The 23927-nt window shown below is 44.4% G+C and overlaps 1 protein-coding gene and 1 non-coding gene across 2 annotated transcripts; both read left to right on the top strand.

Moving 5' to 3' along the window:
- Positions 1 to 15613: 15613 nt before the first annotated feature.
- Pla2g2a (phospholipase A2 group IIA) lies at positions 15614 to 20427 on the top strand. The gene is made up of 5 exons (XM_004657572.2): positions 15614 to 15786; positions 16697 to 16821; positions 17027 to 17171; positions 17440 to 17549; positions 19974 to 20427. The coding sequence occupies exons 2-5, from the start codon at positions 16779 to 16781 to the stop codon at positions 20114 to 20116; spliced, it is 441 nt and encodes a 146-aa protein (XP_004657629.1). The 5' UTR covers positions 15614 to 15786; positions 16697 to 16778; the 3' UTR covers positions 20117 to 20427.
- Positions 20428 to 22822: 2395 nt separating this feature from the next.
- Positions 22823 to 22929, top strand: LOC123461171. Its single transcript, XR_006637485.1, has one exon. It is a non-coding gene; the product is annotated as a U6 spliceosomal RNA (small nuclear RNA).
- The last annotated feature ends 998 nt before the right edge of the window (positions 22930 to 23927 follow it).

The following is a 23927-nucleotide window of genomic DNA, read 5'->3' as shown; positions in this document are numbered from 1 at the left end:
CTTCCAACAGGGAGGAAATCGAAGGCTAGGGCAACAGTCTTCTGCTCTGTACATTTCAAATATATTTTGAAGCATGCCAGCTGTCTCGGCTATATTTATGGTGTCTTTATAGTATAAAAGCTTTAACTTTATGTCATGAAAGTCCTCAACCTGCATTTAGTATCTTGCTGAAAAGTCTTTCATGACCCTCAGATCATTCAGATATTGCATCGGCTTCTGGAAGGTCACAGCAGATTAGGAGCCTGCTCTGTGCAACTCTGTGAGTGAGAAGTTAGTTTAGACTGCATTCTGAAGAGAGAAAGCACTGGGAGCAAGCACAGCGGAAAAGTGCTGAGAAATGCAGAGGTAATGCAGAGGAAAGTAGACAGCAGGCTGTACCTCCAGCCACATCTTCTGGGGAGAGAGGATGGGGGTCAACGGAAGCTGCGAGGTAAGCCAGGCAGCCTTGGTCACAAAACTGGCAGGCCATTGGAGGTCATGCCCACCGCTGACACCAGTTTAGCTCTTTGCTTCCTGGTCTAAAGCCACAAGGTGAAGTAGTAGCTGGAAGCTTCCACCACCATGGAAAGAAGCCCCTCTGCCACGTGTTCCCAGTCGTGATGGACTGAAGTCTTGAAGCTATGAGCCAAAGCAAATCTTCCTTCACTTCGTTTTTAAAAGTATTTATTGGGGCTGGAGGAGGGATGGCTTAGTGGTTAAGGCGCTTGCCTGCAAAGTGCACAAGGTGGCACATTCATCTGGAGTTTGTGGTGGCTGGCGGCCCTGGTGTGCCTATTCTCTCTCTCTCTCTCTCTTGCTTACTCACTCTATCTGCCTCTCTCCCCAGTAAATAAATAAAATATTTTTAAAATAAAGTAAAATATCTGTAGGAGGAAATGTACAAAACTGAGAAACCAAAGAGCTAAATAATTTCATGGATAGGAAGACTCAATATTGTTTGGATATCAAGTGTTCCCAACTAGACCTATAAATTCAACATGATCCCAAATCAAAATCTTAGAAAGTTATTGTGTGAACTTGACACACTGATTCTGAAGTTGATGTGTAGATGTAAGACCCAGAACAGCCTCTGAAGAAGAAAGAAGTCAGAGGACCGGCCCTACCTGGTGCTAAGACAGCACAAAGCTGTGGGCCACCACGCGGTATGGTGCTGGCAAGAGGTGACAGTCGAGGTTGTACTGGTGAATCCTTGTTGTCAATGTGACTAGACTTAGAACCACCCTAGAAACACCTCTGAGGGTCTTTCCAGAAAGGTTTAACAGCAGAAAGGACCCATCCTGAATGTGGGTGGAACCATCCCATGGACTGAGGTTCTGAACTGAATAAAAAGAAGAAAGCTGACTACCAGAACTTGCTTGCAAAGCCTGATGGCCTGGGTTTGATTCCCCAGTACCCATGTATAGCGGTGGCACATGTGTTTAGAGTTCATTTGCAATAGTTTCTTTCTTTCTTTCTCTCTCTCTCTCTCTCTCAAATAAATAAAATTAATTTTTAAAATACTTTAACTTTTTTTTTTTAATTTTTATTAACATTTTCCATGATTATAAAATATATCCCATGGTGATTCCCTCCCTCCCCACCCCCACACTTTCCCGTTTGAAATTCTATTCTCAATCATATTACCTCCCCATTACAATCATTGTAATTACATATATACAATATCAACCTATTAAGTATCTTCCTCCCTTCCTTTCTCCACCCTTTATGTCTCCTTTTCAACTTACTGGCCTCTGCTACTAAGTATTTTCATTCTCACACAGAAGCCCAGTCATCTGTAGCTAGGATCCCCATATGAGGGAGAACATGTGGCGCTTGGCTTTCTGGGCCTGGGTTACCTGACTTACTTTCCAGGTCCATCCATTTTTCTGCAAATTTCATAACTTCATTTTTCTTTACCGCTGAGTAGAACTCCATTGTATAAATGTACCACATCTTCATTATCCACTCATCTGTTGAGGGACATCTAGGCTGGTTCCATTTCCCAGCTATTATAAATTGAGCAGCAATAAACATGGTTGAGCATGTACTTCTAAGGAAATGAGATGAGTCCTTTGGATATATGCCCAGGAGTGCTATAGCTGGGTCATATGGTAGATCAATCTCTAGCTGCTTTAGGAACCTCCACACTGTTTTCCACAATGGCTGGACCAGATTGCATTCCCACCAGCAGTGCAGAAGGGTTCCTTTTTTTCCACATCCCCGCCAACATTTATGATCATTTGTTTTCATGATGGTGGCCAATCTGACAGGAGTGAGATGGAATCTCAATGTAGTTTTAATCTGCATTTCCCTGATGACTAGTGACGTAGAACATTTTTTTAGGTGCTTATATGCCATTCGTATTTCTTCATTTGAGAACTCTCTATTTAGCTCCTTAGCCCATTTTTTGATTGGCTTGTTTGATTCCTTATTAGTTAACTTTTTGAGTTCTTTGTATATCCTAGATATTAATCCTTTATCAGATATATAGCTGGCGAAGATTTTTTCCCATTCTGTAGGTTGCCTCTTTGCTTTTTTCACTGTGTCCTTTGCAGTGCAAAATCTTTGTAATTTCATTAGGTCCCAGTGGTTAATCTGTGGTTTTATTGCCTGAGCAATTGGGGTTGTATTCAGAAAGTCTTTGCCAAGACCAATATGTTGAAGGGTTTCCCCTACTTTTTCCTCTAGCAGTTTCAAAGTTTCCGGTCTGATGTTAAGGTCTTTAATCCATTTGGACTTAATTCTTGTGCATGGCGAGAGAGAAGAATCTATTTTCATCCTTCTGCAGATATTTATCCAGTTTTCAAAACACCATTTGCTGAAGAGGCTGTCTCTTCTCCAATGAGTATTTTTGGCATTTTTGTCGAATATCAGGTGGCTATAGCTACTTGGGCTTACATCTGGGTCCTCTATTCTGTTCCACTGATCTACATGTCTGTTTTTGTGCCAGTACCATGCTGTTTTTGTTACTATGGCTCTGTAGTATAGTTTAAAATCAGGTATGGTGATACCACCAGCCTCTTTTTTGTTGCTCAGTATTATTTTAGATATTCGAGGTTTTTTATGATTCCAAATGAATTTTTGGATTGTTTTTTCTATTTCCATGAAGAAAGCCTTTGGAATTTTGATAGGGATTGCATTAAATGTGTAGATTGCTTTAGGTAAGATTGCCATTTTCACGATATTGATTCTTCCAAGCCAGGAACAAGGGATGTTTCTCCACTTTCTAGTGTCTTCTGCAATTTCTCGCTTGAGTGTCTTAAAGTTCTCATTGTATAGATTCTTTACTTCCTTAGTTAGGTTTATTCCAAGGTATTTTATTTTTTTTGATGCAATTGTGAATGGGAGTGATTCTCTGATTTCATCCTCTGTGTGTTTGTTGTTAGCATATACGAAGGCTACTGATTTCTTTGTATTTATTTTGTATCCTGCTACATTGCTGTAGGTTTTGATCAGCTCTAACAGCTTGCTAGTAGAGTCTTTAGGGTCCTTTATGTATAGAATCATGTCATCTGCAAATAATGATAACTTGATTTCTTCCTTTCCAATTTGTATCCCTTTTATGTGTGTCTCTTGCCTTATTGCTATGGCTAAGACTTCCAAAACTATATTAAATAGAAGTGGAGACAGTGGACACCCTTGTCTTGTTCCTGATTTTAGTGGAAAAGCTTCCAGTTTTTCCCCATTTAGTAATATGTTGGCTGTAGGCTTGTCATAAATAGCCTTTATTATATTGAGATATGTTCCTTCTATTCCCAGTCTCTGTAGGACTTTTATCATGAAGGGATGTTGGATTTTGTCAAATGCTTTCTCTGCATCTAATGAGATGATCATGTGATTTTTGTCCTTCAACCCATTTATGTAATGTATTACATTTATAGATTTGCGTATGTTGAACCATCCCTGCATCTCTGGGATAAAGCCTACTTGGTCAGGGTGAATGATCTTTTTGATATACTCTTGTATTCTGTTTGCCAATATTTTGTTGAGAATTTTTGCATCTATGTTCATGAGGGAGATTGGTCTGTAATTTTCTTTTTTTGTTCTATCTTTGCCTGGTTTTGGTATCAGGGTGATGCTGGCCTCATAGAAGGAGTTTGGTAGGATTCCTTCTTTTTCTATTTCCTGGAAAAGCTTAAGAAGCAATGGTGTTAGCTCTTCCTTAAAAGTCTGGTAAAATTCAGCAGTGAATCCATCCGGGCCTGGGCTTTTTTTAGTTGGGAGATTATTGATAACTGCTCGGATCTCCATGTTTGTTATAGGTCTATTTAAGTGATTAATCTCATTTTGATTTAATTTAGGTAGGTCATATAGATCAAGGAAATCATCCATTTCTTTCAGATTTTCATACTTTGTGGAGTATATGCTTTTATAGTATGTCCCTATAATTTTTTGAATTTCTCTGGAATCTGTTGTGATGTTACCTTGTTCATCTCTGATTTTATTAATTTGTGTCTCTTCTCTCTTTCTTTTGGTCAGATTTGCTAAGGGTTTATCAATCTTGTTTATCCTTTCAAAGAACCAACTCTTTGTTTCATTAATTCTTTGGATTGTTCTTTTTGTTTCTATTTCATTAATTTCTGCCCTAATCTTTATTATTTCTTCCCGTCTACTACTTTTTGGTTTGCCTTGTTCTTCTTTTTCCAAGGCTTTAAGGCGAAGCATTAGGTCATTTACTTGCGACCTTTCTAATTTCTTAATATAGGCACTTAAGGCTATAAATTTACCTCTTAGAACTGCCTTCATTGTGTCCCAGAGATTTTGGTATGTTGTGTTCTCATTATCATTTGACTCTATAAATTTTTTGATTTCCTTTTTGATTTCTTCATTGACCCACTCATCATTTAGTAGTGTATTGTTTAGTTTCCATGATTTTGTATATGCTCTATAGCCTTTCTTGCTACTGATTTGTAGTTTAATTCCATTGTGGTCAGATAGAATGCAAGGAATTATTTCAATTTTCCTGAATTTGTTAAGATTTGCTTTGTGTCCTAATATATGGTCTATTTTAGAGAATGTTCCATGTGCTGCTGAAAAGAATGTATATTCTGCAGCCTTTGGATGAAATATCCTGTATATATCTGTTAGGTCCATTCCTTCTATGACCTCATTTAGTCCAGATGCCTCTCTGTTTACTCTTTCCCTGGATGACCTGTCAATTGATGAGAGTGGGGTGTTAAAGTCACCCACCACCACCGTGTTTGGTGTTATCTGTGACCTTAGTTCTAATAGTGTTTGTTTGACGAATTTGGGAGCCCCCATATTAGGTGCATATATGTTTAGGATTGTAATGTCCTCCTGTTGTAGTGTGCCCTTAATCAATATAAAGTGACCTTCCTTATCTTTTTTGACTAACTTCGGACTAAAGTCCACCCTGTCTGATATTAGGATAGCAACCCCTGCTTGTTTTCTAGGCCCATTTGCTTGAAACACCGTCTTCCAACCTTTCACCCTAAGATAATGTCTATCCTTTGTAGAAAGGTGAGTTTCTTGAAGACAACAAATTGTAGGATCCTGCTTTTTAACCCAGTCTGCAAATCTATGTCTTTTCGTTGGGGCATTGAGACCGTTGATATTAAGAGATATTATTGAAAGGTGTGTATTTATGTTTGCCATTTGTGTGTGTGTGTTACTTGTTCTACCTGTGCTCTCTTCTGTTAACTGATATTTGAGTATGGCTGGTTTTTTCTAGGTTCCTTATATGTGTGCTTTTCCTTTTGTTCAGCATGGAGGATTCTATCAAGTATTTTCTGTAGAGCTGGTTTTGTCTTCAGATATTCCTTTAACCTGCTTTTGTCATGGAATGTCTTTATTTCTCCATCTATTTGGATGGATAACTTTGCAGGATAAAGTAACCTTGGTTGACAGTTGTTATCTTTCAGAACTTGGAATATATCACTCCAGGCCCTTCTGGCTTTAAAAGTTTGTGTTGAATAATCTGCTGTAATCCTGATGGGCTTGCTTTTGTAGGTAACTTGATTTTTCTCTCTAACTGCTTTCAATATTTTATCTTTGGTTTGTGTGTTTGGAAGTTTGAGTATAATGTAGCGAGGAGAGTTTCTTTCTGGGTTTTGTCTGGCTGGGGTTCTAAAGGCTTCCTGTATCTGTATTGGCACCTCTTTCCCAATTTGGGGAAAATTTTCCTCTATGATTTTGTTGAAGATGCCTACTATGCCTCTGGAGTGGAATTCTTCTCCTTCTACTATGCCCTGAATTCTTATATTGGATCTTTTCATAGTGTCCCGAATATCTTGAAATTCCCACTCATACTTTTCTATAAGTTTGTCTTTCTCTTTGTTGGACTGCATTAGGTCTGCCACCTGATCTTCTAGCTTAGATATTCTGTCCTCTCCCTCATCCATCCTACTGGTGAGATTTTCTACAGAGTTTTTTATTTCATTAACTGTGTTCTTCATTGCTAGTAATTCTGACTGGTTTTTCTTTATTATTTCTATTTCTCTATTTATGTCTTGTATTGCCTTCTTTATTTCATTAAATTGGTGTCCTGCCTCTTCTTTGATTCCTTTGATTTCCTCTTTGATTTCCTCTTTGATTTCTTCTTTGATTGTTTTCATGTGTTCTTTGACCTCTTTGAACATATTTATAATTATTCTTTTGAACTCTTTCTCAGGCATTTCCTCTAACTCTTTCTCACTGGAGGACATTTCTGATGCATTAATACTTTTAGGTGGATTTATATCGTCTTGCTTTTTAGTGTTTCTTGTGTTATAATGTATATATTTTTGCATCTTGGATTAAGTTAATGCTTGGATTTTCTAGCTAGCTGTGTATTCTTAGCTGTATCAATTGATTTGATGTAATATATTTTCAGGGTAGGACCTTAAGGTATTAGGTGTGGCTCTTAAGACTCTCAGAGTATCTACAAAGATGTTCTTAGGGGTTGAGTTTCCCTGCTATAGGAGTATTCAAGCAGGCTGAGTGGAATAATATACTGGTAGATTCTAAAATTTAACTAAACACTGTACCCATTCCATCAAAAACAGCCCCGAGTATGTATGCAAGAGTAGTTATTATAATGACCAGATCCTCTATCAACAAAGAGGTTTAGATTTCTGGTCTGTTGAGGTATCCAAGTCAGTTTGTGACCAAGTGAGACCCTTCCCTGGTGCAATCCCAGTTACCTTGGGTGATTGTGGTCTCAGTCAAGTTGCTGCCTGGGTCGTCGGGCTGCTGTTCTGATTTCTGGAGCTGGGCACTTGCTTTTCCTACGGGGAAAACTGAGTCGCTGCTGCCGCCTCTGCAGCTGTTGTAGCTGCCACCCCCGGAGCCCCCACCGCTGCTGAAGCTGCCGTTGCCGTGTCCACCGGTGCTGCTCACCCCGAAGTCGCTCCTGGGTCCGCTGCTGCTGGGGCCACTGGTACCGGTGCTGGAGCCGCTGAAGTTGCTGCCGGATTCTGCTCCTGCTTGGGTCCCGCCGTCAGCCCAAGTTGGCGTGGCCGGGTCCCGGGCCGCTGCTGTGTTCGCTGGAGCTGGGTTCAGGTGGCGGGTGAGGGGAGGGAGCCGCAGCTGCTCTGGATGTATCGCTTCTCCACGTGTGCTTTTACCTCGCGGTCTGCTCCTCCCTCCGTTGCTCGCTGCCGTTCTCCCCTCACGTTTCCCGAGTTGCGGAGAGCGCGGTGTGAGGGGAAAATCCCGCACCTGGCTTGTCCTGCGGCTCGAGCCGAGAGTCCGGCGGTTTTCTGCCGCTCCGCGGTTGCGGCGGGTAGCTGAGCCGCCCCGGAGCCGCTGTTCCCAGCTGTGCAGGCTCTGGATGCTCTATAACTCTTCCACTTCTCCGCTGCCGCCTCGACTTCCTATACACCTCACTTTTTAGTAAAAGTGTGTATTTTGCTGAGTTTTTTTTGGTCTTTTCCCCCCCAGGCTGCTTTGGCGTGGTACCTACGCCGCCATCTTAACCGGAAGTCAATACTTTAACTTTTTAAAAATTTTTTTTTAAATATTTTATTTATTTATTTGAGAGCAACAGACACAGAGAGAAAGACAGGTAGAGGGAAAGAGAGAGAATGGGCGCGCCAGGGCTTCCAGCCTCTGCAAACGAACTCCAGACGCGTGCGCCCCCTTGTGCATCTGGTTAACGTGGGACCTGGGGAACCGAGCCTCGAACCGGGGTTCTTAGGCTTCACAGGCAAGCGCTTAACCGCTAAGCCATCTCTCCAGCCCTAATTTTTTTTTAATATTTTTTATTTATTTATTTGAGAGCAACAGACACAGAGAGAAAGACAGGTAGAGGGAAAGAGAGAGAATGGGCGCGCCAGGGCTTCCAGCCTCTGCAAACGAACTCCAGACGCGTGCTCCCCCTTGTGCATCTGGCTAACGTGGGACCTGAGGAACTGAGCCTCGAACCGGGGTCCTTAGGCTTCACAGGCAAGCGCTTAACTGCTAAGCCATCTCTCCAGCCCAAAATACTTTAACTTTTTAAGCTGGGAATAAAAGTGTCACCCTCTGTGACACTAATCTGGCAAATGAATGCAAGCTGAGGAGGGGCCTGAGGGAAGTCAAGTCCACAGTCCATGGTTCTAAGACAGGACTCCATCTGGGTGTGCTAGCATCTGAAGTCACATCTTGGGGGACTGAGACCTTAACCTCAGGGGCATGATGCCATATCTCTGGTTGGATCCATCAGAACTGAATTCATTTGCGGATTCCCAGCTGTTGTCCTCTGGAGGATGTTTTGATGTATAAGCAAAGAAAGATCCCACATGTGTCTAGCGTGTCTAGTGAAGGAAGTGTCGTGTTGAATTTTTTGTTTTTCATGGTAGGGTCTCACTCTAACCCCCAGGCTGACCTGGAATTCACTATGTACTCTCAGGCTGGCCTCGAACTCACAGCGATCCTCCTACCTCTACCTCCCGAGTGCTGGGATTAAAGGCATGTGCCACCATGCCTGGCTTGGTTTTTTCAAATTTATTTATTTGAGTGAGAAAGAGAGACAGGAAGGGAGAGAGAATGGGTGTGCCAGGGCCTGTTGCCACTGCAAACAACTCCAGATGCATGTGCCACTTAGTGCATCTGGCTTTACATGGGTACTGGGAAATCAAACCCAGGCTGTCAGACTGTGCAAGCAAACACCTTTAACCACTTAGCAATCTCCCCAGCCCACCCCTGGGGCTGGGAAGACGTGGTTAAAGGCACTTGCTTGAAAAGCCTGTCAGCCCAGGTTCGGTTCCCCAGCACCCACATAAAGGTGGATGCAAAGTATATGTGCGTATGTTAACCTGGCCTGCCTGTGACAGTGGGCAGTAGAGCCAGGAGAATTTGACTCTCAATAGCCAGACTCATTTGCTGCAGCAAGAGACCCTGTCTCAAAGAAGGTGGAGCACAGAAAACCTCCATATACGCACTGTGGCACAGGCATACCTCCCCCCAGGTTGGCATCGTCACCTGCTGGCACCAACTGAACCTGTTTCCAGGTCCTGAATGGCCAGTGCCAAGAAACTGAGCTGTAACCAGGGCAAGTCAACAGAACAGGGGGACTCCAGGTGATTTCTTCCGCACAGGATTCCAGAGGCAGCACTTTTATTAGAACAGTTCTGTGTACAAGGTCCATATATTTTATGCAGATAGTGGCTTAGACAAAACAAAGTAGATAGTAACTCCCTATCTCAGAAGCAGAACACATTCTGGCTAGCTTGAAACTATAGATAAATATTAGACCTCCCTAACAACAGAAAAATAGACATCACAAACTCTGTTCCCAGCATTCCAGGATAAGCACAGATGTCCTTATTCTCAAAACATGATATCAGTAGAATCACAAAGTGTTCTGCAAACAGAAAGCTTTTACTAAGACTTGCTAAAAGACCCCATACACCCCCACAAATAAATAAGTTAAAAATAATATTTATGGGCTGGAGAGATGGCTTAGCGGTTAAGCGCTTGCCTGTGAAGCCTAAGGACCCCGGTTCGAGGCTCGGTTCCCCAGGTCTCACGTTAGCCAGATGCACAAGGGGGCGCATGCGTCTGGAGTTCGTTTGCAGAGGCTGGAGGCCCTGGCGCGCCCATTCTCTCTCTCTCCCTCTATCTGTCTTTCTCTCTGTGTCTGTTGCTCTCAAATAAAAAAATTTAAAAAAAAATAATATTTATGGGGCTGGAGAGATGGCTTGGCAGTGAAGGCACTTGCCTGTGAAACCAAAGGACCCATGTTTGATTCCCCAGATCCCACATAAGCCAGATGCACAAGGTGACACATGTGCATAAGGTGGTGCAGACATCTGGAGTTCAATTGCAGTAGCTGGAGGCCCGGGCATGCCAATTCTCTCTCTCACTCTCACTCTTTCTCTCTCATAAAATTTTTTTAAAAAATAAAATAATAATGAAATCAAATAATGCCATCTGTAAACACGGATGGTTTGACTTCTTTTTCCCCAATCTGAATGAGCTTTATTTTTTCTTCTTACCTAGTTGTTCTTGCTAGTGGGACAGACACTTAGATAATACTTGTGCTACAAAGCACTGACTTGTCACTTGAGCCCACCATGACAACCAACCACAGGATGACAGTCAGGTGTCACTATTTTCATTTCATGTCTGTCTCCTTTCCTTTGGCCAAAGGCACAAAAAAAATAAGTTATTATCCTCCACCTTTGCCCTTGGGTCACCTTGAAGTCTAGAAAGAATAAAACCTCCTCTATGCCAGAGATGAGGGCACTTAGCCATGAGGTAAAGCTTCACTCTGGAATAGAAGCAAACATCTAGTAGGACCCAGGTTGGTTCTGTCAAAGGTAAGTGTAATTTAACAGGTTAACAACATACTGGATCATTTTGCAGTAATGCTTTGCAAGACCAGATCTGATGCAATAATGGATGTTACTGGAGCCTTTGTTTTTCCTTCCTAATTAAATAAACTGAATAAATTTATTTCCTCAATTCCTAAATTGAATAAATCTCCTCTGTCTGCTTTTCAGCATTACCCATCTCTTTCACTGGTGTATTCAGAGAGTGTGGCTGAGACAAGCCTGTTGGGGCTGCCTAGGCCTGTGTTTTTTGTTTTTTGGTTTTTTTTTTTTTTTTTTTTACATACAATACTATATTAAATAAGAGTGGGGACTGAAAATTCTTCTTCCCAATCGTAGAGGAAACATTTTCAGTGTTCCCACACTCCAGTGATATTTGCTATGGGTTTTTCATCCATAACTTTTAGTATTTTGAGGCATTTCCTTTTATAGCTAATCTATTGAGTTTTAAATTCATAAAAGTCTGTTGAATCTCATCAAATGCTTTCTCTGCATCTGTCAAGATGTTTTTTGTTTCTAGTCTGTTGATATCTTACATTCCTTTATTGATTTATGAATATTAAACCATCCTTGCATTCCTGGAATGAATCCCACTTGATCCTGGGTATTATCTTTTGGTTTTCAAGCATTTTTGTTCAGAATTTTTGAGTCTGTTAATCAGAGAACATTTTTGTTTACATCTACCTAGGTTAGACATTGGTTGAACCAAGTAGCCATGTCTTAGACTTTGAATACCCAGGGGAAAAAAAAAAGACCTGACAAGATAGGAAAATGTCATTTTTTTATGATATTACCAGGATCTTAAGCACTGAAACAATCCTAAGGCCTGTACCTGGTAGTGCTTCTGGGATATATGTAGCAGGGACCAGTTCTACCTATTGCAGTAAGTGCTCCAAAGGCTGATAGGGATGAGAACTCAGAACCTTAACACCAGCTGCTCCCAAAGAAGAGCCTGGACTGAGAGGCATGCAGGGGCTCATGACATATTGGAGGCGCTTGTTAGCTTGCTTTGGCTCTGTACTAACAACAAGGTTCCTGTCACTGAATAAACTAGCTGAAGAAGGATGGAGAGACAGAAAAGGGAGGGTGTGAGAAAGAAAGGACACCCTTCATCCTGGGATCTGGTTGGCTTTGCCTTTCCTGCTGGCAAAGTAAGGAAACGTTGGACACTGCTGATGAAGCCAAAATTGCCTACAGAGAAAATGTGTGTTTTCCTAAAGACATCTAAAGATTTAATGTTTTAGCAACAAATAAACTATGCCTACTTGATGTCAAGATGATTCATAACCTTGAGTTTGAGAACTTCTTTCTCATTCCTAAATTTAAACAATACCACTCATAGAGCCACCTTAAGTTTTGCTTACAAATGGGTGTTGTTGAGCCCTGACAATTGCATTCTCTAAGCAACGCAACTTGGAAAGACAAAGACAATAAGGCATGACTATCTCTTGGGAAGCCCACACCCACACTTGGGTTTGTCTCATTCTTTCCCTGAACATCACTCTAGTAAGTCCTGTGCTTAAAACCTATGTTTGAAATTCTTTTAGAACCTTAGTCTGTACACAAGTTACTCCTCCCTTGTGGCCTCTGCACTACAGTATTTTGAGGTGTCTTCTTCAAATGTTGGACCTTTTATTTAAATAAAATTTGCTTAAACAGGGCTTTGCCACATTGCCCAGGCTGGTCTAGAACTCTTACTCTTTCTGCCTCATTTTCGTTCCCAGTGTTGAGATTATTACTGTGCACTATCATACCCAGCTTAAGTTAGGTTTATAAGTCAGCTCTTTACATATACAGATAGATTAACTAGCTGTTTTCCATTGTACCTTTGTATATCTAGACTTTCTTTAAAAAAAGAGAGAGAGAGAGACAGAGAAAGGCTGAAGAGGTAGCTCAGTGGGTAAAGCACTTGCCATACATACAAAAAACCTGAATTCAGACTCCCAGGACCTACATAAATACTAGGCAGGTGTGACAGCTCCCTGTAATTCTAGTGCTCCACAAGCAAAGATAGGGGACCCCTGGAGCAAGCTGGCTAGCTAGACTAGCTGAATTGGCAAGTTCTGGGTTCAAGTGAGGAACTTTATCGCAATAAATAAGTTGGAAACTGATGTCAACCTCTGGCCTCCACATGCACACATGTACACACACACACCATACAGATACACATACAAAAAAGTCCTCTCAACAGACTCCAACTCTGCATCATACCAGTTCATTCTAAAATTCTTTTCCATGGAAAAGCCAAGAATCCAGCTTTACCTGAATGGAGGTCCCTCAGGGGGGAAGGGAACGTCTCAGGCTGTAGGTGGCAGCATGGAATAGTGGCTCTGCTGTACCCTGCTGACATGACAGCAGAAGTTTGTGTGTTGTCTTATTGGCTCTGGAGACAGAGACCAGAGCTGCCCAGATAGTCACTGTGGGGACTGAGGTGGACTGTCTGCTCCAGGACCCTCCCATGCCTTCTATAGTTTGCTGGCATCCTGAGCACCTGGGTTAGTGGAAGCATCACTCTGACCTCTTCCTCCACCTTCACACAGATTTCTCCCTGTGTTCTTATATGAGTTCAAGTTTCCCCTTTGTGAAAGACACTAGATATCTAGGATTGATAGAGACTAGGAGCAAGGTAGCCTGCTTCTGTAGGTAGGTAGTAGAGACACAGGCCCAAAGTAACATAGATGTCAAACTGCCTTGGTGAGACTAGAAAGCAACTCCAGTCTGAACCTAAACCTGATTCACCTTCCTTCTAGGAATACTTCACAAGCTTTCCCCCTCAGGCGAGCCCATTCTTTTTCCTGACCCACCAGCCAATCAAGGTCCTCCATATACATTTAAACTCAGCCAGTAAAGCTCATCCGAATTGATGCCTAAGTTACAACCCCAAGGTTATAAGAAAACCAGATGCAAGTCACCATGTGGATTGCCCACTCAGGACCCTTCCCAGCTCAGGAGCTTTTGCCTTTATTCTTTTTCCTAAAATTTATCTTTCTTAACTTGCTCATCTACTAAGTCTGCACTTACTGATTTTGGGCAAGTCATAAAACACAAACTCAGAGCCACTGTGTTCAGACATTCCTTTGCTCTCAAAACTGGTAAAAGGCTCAGGGTCCGCCCTAATGACCTCATCTTAAATAGTTGCATCTACAATGGCCTTATTTTCAAATAAGGTCGCATTCTGAGGTTCTAGGACTTAAAACAGAAATTGAGGGAAAGAAAGGGGGCAAAATTCAGTCAATAGCCTAAGTCTATCACTTGAAGTAAATTTGCATTTCAAGAGGAAATCTGCCTGAATGATTAGTAGTATAAACTACATAGTGTCGCAATGATGACCAATGTTAATTATCAGAAGCTTAATATAGCAAGTGCATTTCTTACTCACACTAGGTCCCCTGAGGGTGACAGAACTTTCCGTTCCATGACTCAGTGATCCAGGCTGCTTTCACATTCTTGACCCTCCGTGAGGAACACAGAAAGGTCAGGAGTGGCTGGTCCCAGCCTGGAAGTGACCCTCTAACCTGATGCTCATGTTTGACATTCATGTTTCAAGCTGCTCTGCTCTATACATCTGCAACAGAGAGAAGGAAGCCCCAGTGAGGGGTGATGAGCTTCACAGCCGCTGATGCAGCGACCATTGTAGGACTGTTGGGTATATTTACTTAAAGCCATGGAAGCCAAACTTTTCAGCACAGGTTGGAGAACAGAGGGGAAAAAAAAGATATTTACTTTAGGAATTAAAGCTGTCACTGTGTCACTGAAGACTGAAGAATAAAGCCGTGACAAATCCAGAATGCATCTCTAAATAGGTAAACACTGAGGACACAGTGGAAGCAGCAGTTTGGTATGAAATTCCAAAACTCCTAGCTTTTTCTGGGTTTAAAAATTCATATGGGGGGGGGGCAGGCATGGTGGCACACACCTTTAATCCCAGCACTCAGGAGGTAGAGGTAGGAGGATCACCAAGAGTTCAAGGCCACCCTGAGACTACATAGTGAATTCCAGGTCAGCCTGAGCTACCATGAGACCTTACCTCAGAAAACCAAAGACAACCATTCATATGGGGGCTGGGAGAGGGGTCCATGGTAAAATGCTTGCTGTGCGAGCATGCAGTCCTGAGTCCAGATCCCTAGTACCTACATCATATGCCAGACATGGTGGTGCGTGCCTGTAGTCCCAGAGCTTGGAAGGCAGAGACAGAAAGGTCCTGGGGCCTGCTGGGGAGATAGTCTAGCTGAATGTGTGAGCACCAGGGTTAGCGAAAGACCCCGTCTCAAAAATAAGGTGGAAAGTGACTGAGGAAGACATCTGATGTCACCACCTGTCCTCTGGACACACACGCACTCACATACATACACATGCAAAGAAAACTCATCTGGGATGAGAGGAGGCAAACAGGACGAGGGAAGAGAGGACAACGTGGAGGCAATGACCCCAGTCAGGGGGACAGAGCACCCACACATCCAACCCTTTCCATGCTGGAGCGACCACAGGGTTCCCAAGGGCAGAACTCCCAAATAGCCCTCATTACCTCCAAAGAGGCTTACATATCTTGGAATTTTGCAGTCTTAGTATGCACTTCGTATGAATAACATTAAATGTCTTCTTTCTTATGCCCAAATATCATGTTTAGCAGACGATACAAACAGCCTTTGCTCATAAAACAGTCTCATGCCAGGGCTGCCACAGCCTTGCCCACCCTTGGAAGCAGCTTCAGGGAGGTGACTGACTGGTGGTCACACCCAGATCTAGTTACAGAAATTTACCCAGTCAGGAGCCAGACTCTGGAAAAGGTTACAAAATCAGCTGAAATTTATCCTGGCATCAACTCCTGAGGGAAGGATTTTCCAGTCCTCTACCAGCTGATGAGGGGGAAATGAGGGGGATTACCCATAGGCATGGGATTGCCCAGTCTGCGAGTCCAGTAACTGACCACACCCCCTCCCACCCCTTTGCCTCACCAACCTCCAAATTTGCAGAAAGAGAAAAGCTACTTAAGGGTGGTTGGAGGTGAGGAAAAGCAAGAGTCCCTGAAAGAATCAGCTCCAGAAACTGTCAGGTAAGCTTAGAACTCCCTCCCTCCGCCGCCGTGAGGAGCTATGCAAGGTGCACGCGTGCCCATGTGTGTGAGCCCAGTGTGTGTGCACGCAAAGCAGAGCAGGGGCGGGCCAGTGTGCTGGGAGGCTGAGGGAGAGGACTGTGTGCTAGTGCGGGTGGCTGAGCGCGTGCACACTGGCGTGCACGTGTAAGTGTAATGTGTGTAAAAGTGCATGGGATTGGAAAGGCTTGTAATGGGCACAGCTTTAGTTTGGGAAAATAACTTTAGGACTCAGACTCACTAAGTGGAATTCCCAAGCCTCAAAACCAGTGCGCGTATAAAGATGAAATATCTAAAAGGAGGGCATACAAGCGCCACATGTTCTCTCTCATATGGGGATCCTAGCTACAGATGACTGGGCTTCTGTGTGAGAATGAAAATACTTAGTAGCAGAGGCCAGTAAGTTGAAAAGGAGACATAAAGGGTGGAGAAAGGAAGGGAGGAGGATACTTAATAGGTTGATATTGTATATATGTAATTACAATGATTGTAATGGGGAGGTAATATGATTGAGAATGGAATTTCAAACGGGAAAGTGTGGGGGTGGGGAGGGAGGGAATTACCATGGGATATATTTTATAATCATGGAAAATGTTAATAAAAATTTAAAAAATAAAAATAAAAAAATAAAAGGAGGGCATAGCCTCTGACCTTGGGAAACTCCCAATTTTGTGGTGAATCCAGTTTCCTTTTCTCTCTGGGGAATTCTTATTCTGATGAGGAGGGAGGGAGGTCTCTCTGTCTCTTGTGGAGTCTCCGTGTAAGGAAACTCTTCCACAACATGGGGAAGGGACAAGAGGTGACATGTCTGATGCACTGTGGGAGGTCATTTTCAGTGCACTGTGTCTAACAGAAGTGCTCTGTGTTTCAGGATTATTGAGTTGAACTGGGGCTGAAGTTGGGACCACCTAGGAGAGAAATCCAGGCCAAGGCCTCTACACTCGCCTGTCAGCATGAAGCTCCTCCTGTTACTGCTCATAGTGATCATGACCTTTGGTATGAGCTGATCCTGAGCTGTGGGCACCCCGGGCCAGCCCAACGAGGGAGACCTCCCACTCCCCAACTCTCCTTCCCATCCTGGCAGCCCTCTCTTGGTTAGAAGAGGAGAGAAGCCTTCCATGGGGAGAGAGAGTAGCAGAGAGAGGCAGAGGGAGGACAGAGGGTCCACCTCCCATCACCAAGCCATTTCATTTCCTTTCAGGCCCAATTCAGGTCCAGGGGAATCTTGCAAATTTCTGGCATATGATCCTTCTTAAGACAGGAAAGAGGGCTGAAACCAGTTATGGCTTCTATGGTTGCTACTGTGGCCTGGGTGGCAAAGGAACCCCCAAGGATGCAACAGACAGGTGAGCCTTCCATACTTCCTTCTCTCTCCTGGTCCTGGCGGGACTGGGAGCTCAAGGACAGAATTGGTGGCCCCAATGACTCAATGTCCCAGGAGGTTCCAGCTGAGGGGGGAATCAAAGCCCAGCCAGCATGTTGGGAACTCTGCTTCAGTCTATTCCACAGCTGTTGAGTCTCTGTGCCCAAGATCAAGAAGCAGGGCACGATGGGGCATCAGGATCCTTGGAGTGGTGGGAAGGTGGACCTAATGGGACATCCCTTCCCAACTAGGTGCTGTGCAGCTCATGACTGTTGTTACTACCGTCTGGATAAACGTGGATGTGGCACGAAATTTCTCACCTACAAGTTTTCCTTCCGAAGGGGCCAAATCACCTGTGCCGGTATGAAAGAACCCAGAGGCGCCTTTGTGTTTCCCTCATGGTCTTTCAAGTGTCCACTATGCAGGCCCATGTGCTAACGCGATCCAGATGCTTCCTTGCTGCCCACTCAAGAGCTTTGCCTCTGTCCCCAAGAGCCTGGCAGCTGAGTGGGAAGCAAGGGAGCTAAAGAAGAGAGTGGTCGAGAATCCAGGAAATTAGAAAAATAAAAAATAAAGAATGCCTTAGTGCAGCCTGGGGGCTCAAGGTGGGTCCTGCTCAGATGATATTTAAGTTGAGTCCTAAAGGACTCAAGAGAGTCAGGGAAGAAAAAGGTTGAGCCATCTCCCAAAGCGGGCACTGCATGGTCTGGGAACCGAAGGGAGCAGCAGTGTGCTCTGGGCTGCCCAGGGGGCATGTGAGGATGAGTTGTAGGAGAGAGACAAGGAAGGGGCCAGGCCAAGCCAGGCCTTCCAGGCCAGTGTCATTAGGTTTTGTCCTAAAGCAACAGGGAGCTGTTTATCAAAGGAGTGATGGGAGCCAGTTTGCACGCAGAGTGCTCACCCTGGATGCAGAGTGGTTTGGGAGTGGACGGGGGAGGGGACCCACCAAGCCAAGGTGTCTCCGTGATAACTACAAGACAGAGTGACACTTGGCATAGTTCAGCCAAGCCCAGGGTGAGGTCAGGATGCATTTGAGGGAAATCAGCCGAGCTTTGTGGGTGCTGATGAGCTGTTGGGTGGTGTGTGAGGTATGTGGGTACACAAGCGAGGGGCAGATTGCAGGGGTGGGGTGGGTCTGATGGGATTGGGAAGAACCAGCTCTCACTTGGCACATGCATATTCAGGGAACCCCAGAAAGCCCCTGAGGATGGCCAGCAGGCAGCTGAATGTGGGGGCTCACATTCCAGGCAGGGTCTGTCCCAAGGGCACGTGCAGAAGTCATCAGCGGAGCCAGCAGTAGGATGTGCTCACTCACTTGATGGTCAAAAGCCAGAAATGAGGCAGCAAGATTGCATGGAGTTCAAGGTCAGGACTAAGTGATGTCAAGACCAGAGATGGTCAGTGTGGTTGTTTGAATGTTTGTCCCCCATAGACTCAGGTGTTTTGTTAAAGCTTGTAACTTGGGTCTCCAGTCACCTGGCTGGAGGAGGTTTCACTGAGGGCAGATCCTGGGGTCCAGCCGGAAGGAATGTTTAGGAGCTGATCTGAATTCTGGGTCAAAGGTTTGCAGAGAGGTCTGAGCTCTGGTGGAATTTTGTGCTTGCTGCTATTTGGTATTTGCTGGCTGGAGGTGGTTTTGCTCTCTGCTTGGGTTTATGGCTGGGAGCCAGCTTCTGCCATAGACAGAACTTCCCCCGGCTCTGTGAGTTTGACATAAACCCCTTGCACCCGTAAACTGCGTCTGCTTTGGATGTTCAGCCCAGTGGTGTGACGGTGACTACAACAGTCAGTGTCACACAAGCGGTCACCACGACAGGGAGATGGACAGGGCTGGTCTAGGAGGGGTTGACAGAGTGTGGCAGTCAAGCCTCATCAGAGCCAGTTGGGCATGGGGTGGCAAGGGAAGTAGAAACTGGAACCAGCTACATGGAGAAAGCTTAAAGTTAAAGGAGGAAAACTGGATGAGTGGTAGCTGAAAGATAATTCTTATTTGGCCCCAGATAGTGGATTGTAGAGGTGGATTTGGAGAGCGCATAGACCCCCACCATAGCCTGAGTTCTTTAAGCTCAGTTATTATTTCTTGCCATCATTACTGTTCATGAAGACATGAAGGTGAACAGGCTTTAAGTCCCAGGAAACAAGCAGCCCACTAGGAGTAGGTGGTGTGGATGGGCACGGGGTGCCTGACTCTCACATAGTAAGAGGTCTGGGGGAGTGCTGTGCCAGGGCAGGGTAGGTTCTCCACCACCCATGAGTCTTCATGCTCAGATCTGCCATGCAGCCAGTGTCCTGGCATGAGCTGTAACACCCACATCATAGCTCCAAGCATCCTGGCCTCCTAAGACACAGGTAGCTTTCCTACTGCACAGCTCTGCTCGGAGGAAGGAAAACAGCACTTCCCCGTGGATCCCCTGTTGACTTCCCCCTGCAGTGCAAAGGTCAGAACAAGGCCACATGCTACCCTGAGGCCAATCACTGTCAAGGAGGAAGGATGGACCATGCCTAGCTTATGCCAATGACATCCACCCCAGGACCCCTGCAGCTTGAAGCCTTGAAACCAGGCTGGTCTGTAGCAAGAAGAGGGTGGCTAGGAAGCTAGGAAAACCTCTTAGAGTCGCATATTGGCTGCTGTATGCCCTCATCAGATGCAGACCTGGCTTCCAGGGGTCAGGAACTCAGCCTCCCCAGCAGCCAGAACTATCTAGAACCCTGTGGTTGTCTTAAAAGACATAGCTGTGGGATATTAACAGCCACCTCTGTGGTCTCTATTTTCTTCTAATTTCAGCAAACCAGAGTTCCTGTAGGAAGCAGCTGTGTCAATGTGATAAAGTTGCCACTGAGTGTTTTGCTCGAAACAGGAAAAGCTATAGCATAAAGTACCAGTTTTATCCCAACCGTTTGTGCCTTGGGAAGAGTCAGCGATGTTGAGCGGCCCAGCTTCTGTGACATCTTGACATCCAGTGCTCTCTCCTAACACTTTCTCTCTTTACCCTAAACCAGTTCCCTGGTGATTAAAAAAAAGGCACTCCTCTCCCATTCTAGAGGCAAAGCAGGGACCTTCGGTCCCCACCCAGAATGGGAAGCTTGAGCTGGTCTGACCACCCTCTTCTCCATTACCCCATTACCTTGAACTGTGAGACTTCCCCACCTCTGCTTTCCCCTTCACGTCCAACTTTGTGCTCAGCAATCACAACATCAGTCCTGGGAGACTCTTGTGAATAAAGTAATTTACCAGCAAACCTGTGTGTGTGTGTGTGTGTGTGTGTGTACGTGCAAGTGTGCTCTTGGTGTGGAAATGTACTATACAAGACAAATTGGTATATCACGTATACATTAAAAGTATAGATATGCTGCATTCATGACCTTACAGCAGCTGTCATTACCTGCCCAGGGTCTGCACAACATCGGGCCCATCAACATTCTGTCATGGGTGGTAGAGGAGGGGCAAAGGGGCATCGATACAGAAGAGGGACTAGTTGGAAAGAGGAAGGGGTTCAGTGGATGAAAGATAGGAGAGGGAGGATGAGGGAAGATAATGGGAGGGGATTAGGATTAAAAGACATTATGTACACGTATGAAAATTATCAATAAAAATGACTTAGAGAAAAAGTACAGGCTTTGAGCCGAGACTGGCTCGGTCCAACCCCTGGCACCCTACTACGCTAAGCCTTGCTTCTCTCATCTAAACAGAGATAACATCAGTGCCTCTTCACAGACCTTGTGTGGTGGTTTGAACGTGCATGTGTGTCCCCCAAAGCCTGAGGTATTTTTGATTAAGCTTGCAGCTTAAGTCACTAGCAGCTTGCTGGAGGGGGCATCACTGGCGGGTGAGGGGGGATCTTTTAGCCCAGCCCTCAGGTGTGAAAAGAGCCAGTTTAAGCTCTTGCGGACCTAAGCTCGACTCCCAGCACCCATGTGAAAATGCCAGACATGGCAGCACATGTCTGTAATCCCAGCACTTTGGAGGCACAGAAGAGGGCTCTTGAAGCATGCTGGCCACTGGCCTGGTCTAACTGGTGAGCTTCAGTCTGGTGAGAGACCCTGTCTCTAAAAGAGGTGGACAGAGTTCTAAGGATAACAACCAAGGTAGTTCTCTGGCCTCCACACGTGCACACTCACACACATACAAACATGCATACACACATGAACACATGACATACACTCACACAGGTTAAAAAAAAATCACTTTAGTCAAGAACCAGCCAAATTAAAATTTAAGAAAATAGTCAGGAAGGAGGGGAATCTAATGACTATGGGCCTGATGCATCTAAGACTGGCTTCTAGCAGACTGCTGGAGCCACAGCCTAGCACAAGGCCAGCTGCCAAGCAAAACTAGAACTCATCAAAGCCACTTTGCCCAAACCCTTAACCTTCCCTGCCTCCTGGCAGGTTTTTCTTTGCCCTTAAGAGATGGGTTAGAGAGCTGGAGAGATGGCTTAGCAGTTAAGGTACTTGCCTACAAAGCCTAAGGACCCAGGTTCAATTCCCAAGTACTCACGTAAGCCAGATGCACATGGTGGCACATGCGTCTGGAGTTTGTTTGCCGTGGCTGGAGGCTCTGGCATGCCCATTCTCTCTTTCTTTCTCTCTCTCTCTCTCTCTCTCATAACTAAATAAAAATAAAATATTAAAAATAGAAAAAAGAGAAGTGTTAAAAACAAACAAGATCCACAAGTTTTAAAGCATCCAACGAAGGTTCTGCTTCAAGGACTCCAGCTAGGAATGTTATGGCCTATTGTCAGTCATGCTGCTTTTTCTGTGAGTAGGAAAAGGTAATTCTGTATTATTTTTTTTTTATCTCTCTCTCTCTCTCTCTCTCTTTGATTTTTCAAGGTAACATCTCACTGTAGCTCAGGACCTGGAATTCACTCTGTAGTCTCAGGCTGGCCTTGAACTTATGGTGATCCTCCTACCTCTGCCTCCCTAGTGCTGGTAATAAAGGCATGTACCACCATGCCCGGCCTCATTTTTTTTATTTAGATATGGACATATTTTGTATGTAAACATCTTGTGGCTCTCACTCTAGCCTAACCTGGAATGCACAGTAATCCTCCTATTTCAGCCTCCCAAATTCTAAGATTATAGCCATGTGCCATGGCGCCCAGCTTCTGAAATGGCACCGTGTATGTGTGTGTGTGTGTGTGTGTGTGTGTGTGTGTGTGTGTGTGTGTGTGTTGGATGCACATGTATGTGCCCATCCATGCAGCGCCCCTGTGCTCATCCACAGTAGGGTTTGCTCACTTGCAATGGCTGGAGCAGAACACTGGGTGTTCCCTCAGTCAGTCTTCTGTCCTTTCTTTTTTGAGCCAGAGTTGCTTACTGATCCCAGAATGTGTCCTTTTTTCTTTCGTTTTTTCTGATTTATTTTCATTTATTTATTTGAGACACACAGAGAGAGCGAGAGCGCGCTCCAGGGCCTCTGGCCACTGCAAACAAACTCCAGATACATGCACCAGTATGTGCATCTGGCTTACATGGGACCTGGAGAACCAAACCTGGGTCCTTAGCCTTCACAGGCAAGTACCTTAACCACTAAGCCACCTCTCCAGCCCTTTGTCCTTTTTTCCGTAAGCTCTGACAGTTCTTCATTCTCTGCTGACCTACAGGACTGACGTTAGAGAAATGCCTGGCCACGTGCTTGCTCCAGCAGCACATGTACTAAAACTGGAACAATACAGAGAAGATTAACATGTTCTCTGCACAAGGATGGCATGCAAATTTGTGAAGCAATAAAAAAAAAAAAAAAAGCATGGCCACGTCTAGTTGTTTATATGGGTCCTGGGGATGGAATTCAAAAAGTCTCTCAGGTCTCCCCAGGCCTTCATGCTTGCACAGGAAGTGTTCTTAGCCATTGAACCACCTCTCCAGCCCCAATAGGGTAATTCTTAAATAATAAGTATAGCGCGGATGCATAAAGAAAGGCTTTTTAGCTCTCTATCTCCCTGTTATTTTTCCTTTGCCTATTTTCAATCTGCTATCCTTTTTTTCTTTTTTCTTTTGCTTATATTAAGATAAAGACATCCTGAATGAAACCAAGGCAACCCCAGTTAAAAGTTTAGTCTTGGGCTAGGGAGATGGCTCAGCAGGTCAGAGTGTTTGCATGCAAGCCTGAGGGCCTGAGTCCACCTGCATTTGGATCCCCAGCACCCATATAATCAGCTGGGTGTGGACTGTGCACATCTGAAACCCCAGTTCTGTGTTCTGTGTTGAGAAGAGACTAAAGAATTGCTAGGACACACAAAAAACACAGCTCTAAGTTGAGAGAGACTCTGTCTCAAGGAAATACATGCATGAGCAATACAGGAAGGATGCCTGATGTCCTTTGGCCTCTGGATACCTGTGAGCACATCTTCAAATCCATGTGCCTATGTCACACACACACACACACACAGAGAGAGAGAGAGAGAGAGAGAGAGAGTTTATCCTTATGATATTTCAAAAACAGAAGAAAAAATATCAAAATTTTCCAAGTCATGGTTTTGCAACTTACAGAAGTTCATGGGCTATCTAGGCAATTAAGTCATCCTTCTCGGAAATTAAAACGTAGGTTTATGCTTAGTGTGATGAAATTGTTCTGCCTTCCCTCACTACCTTTACGCCTTAGTCAAAATCTTGAGCAATAATAAAAAGAAATTCTGAAATTTGCTTCATCCATCTGCCACACCCAAAGAAAAACTACAAATAACCTATTCATAACCTTCCCTCAAAAATGTTTCCTGTTCAAGTTGATTAGCCATGT

This window comes from Jaculus jaculus, chromosome 5 (assembly GCF_020740685.1).
Source record: "Jaculus jaculus isolate mJacJac1 chromosome 5, mJacJac1.mat.Y.cur, whole genome shotgun sequence".
NCBI lineage: Eukaryota > Metazoa > Chordata > Mammalia > Rodentia > Dipodidae > Jaculus > Jaculus jaculus.
The sequence above is the reverse complement of the archived record's forward strand: the minus strand, read 5'-3'. Positions and strand labels throughout refer to the sequence as shown.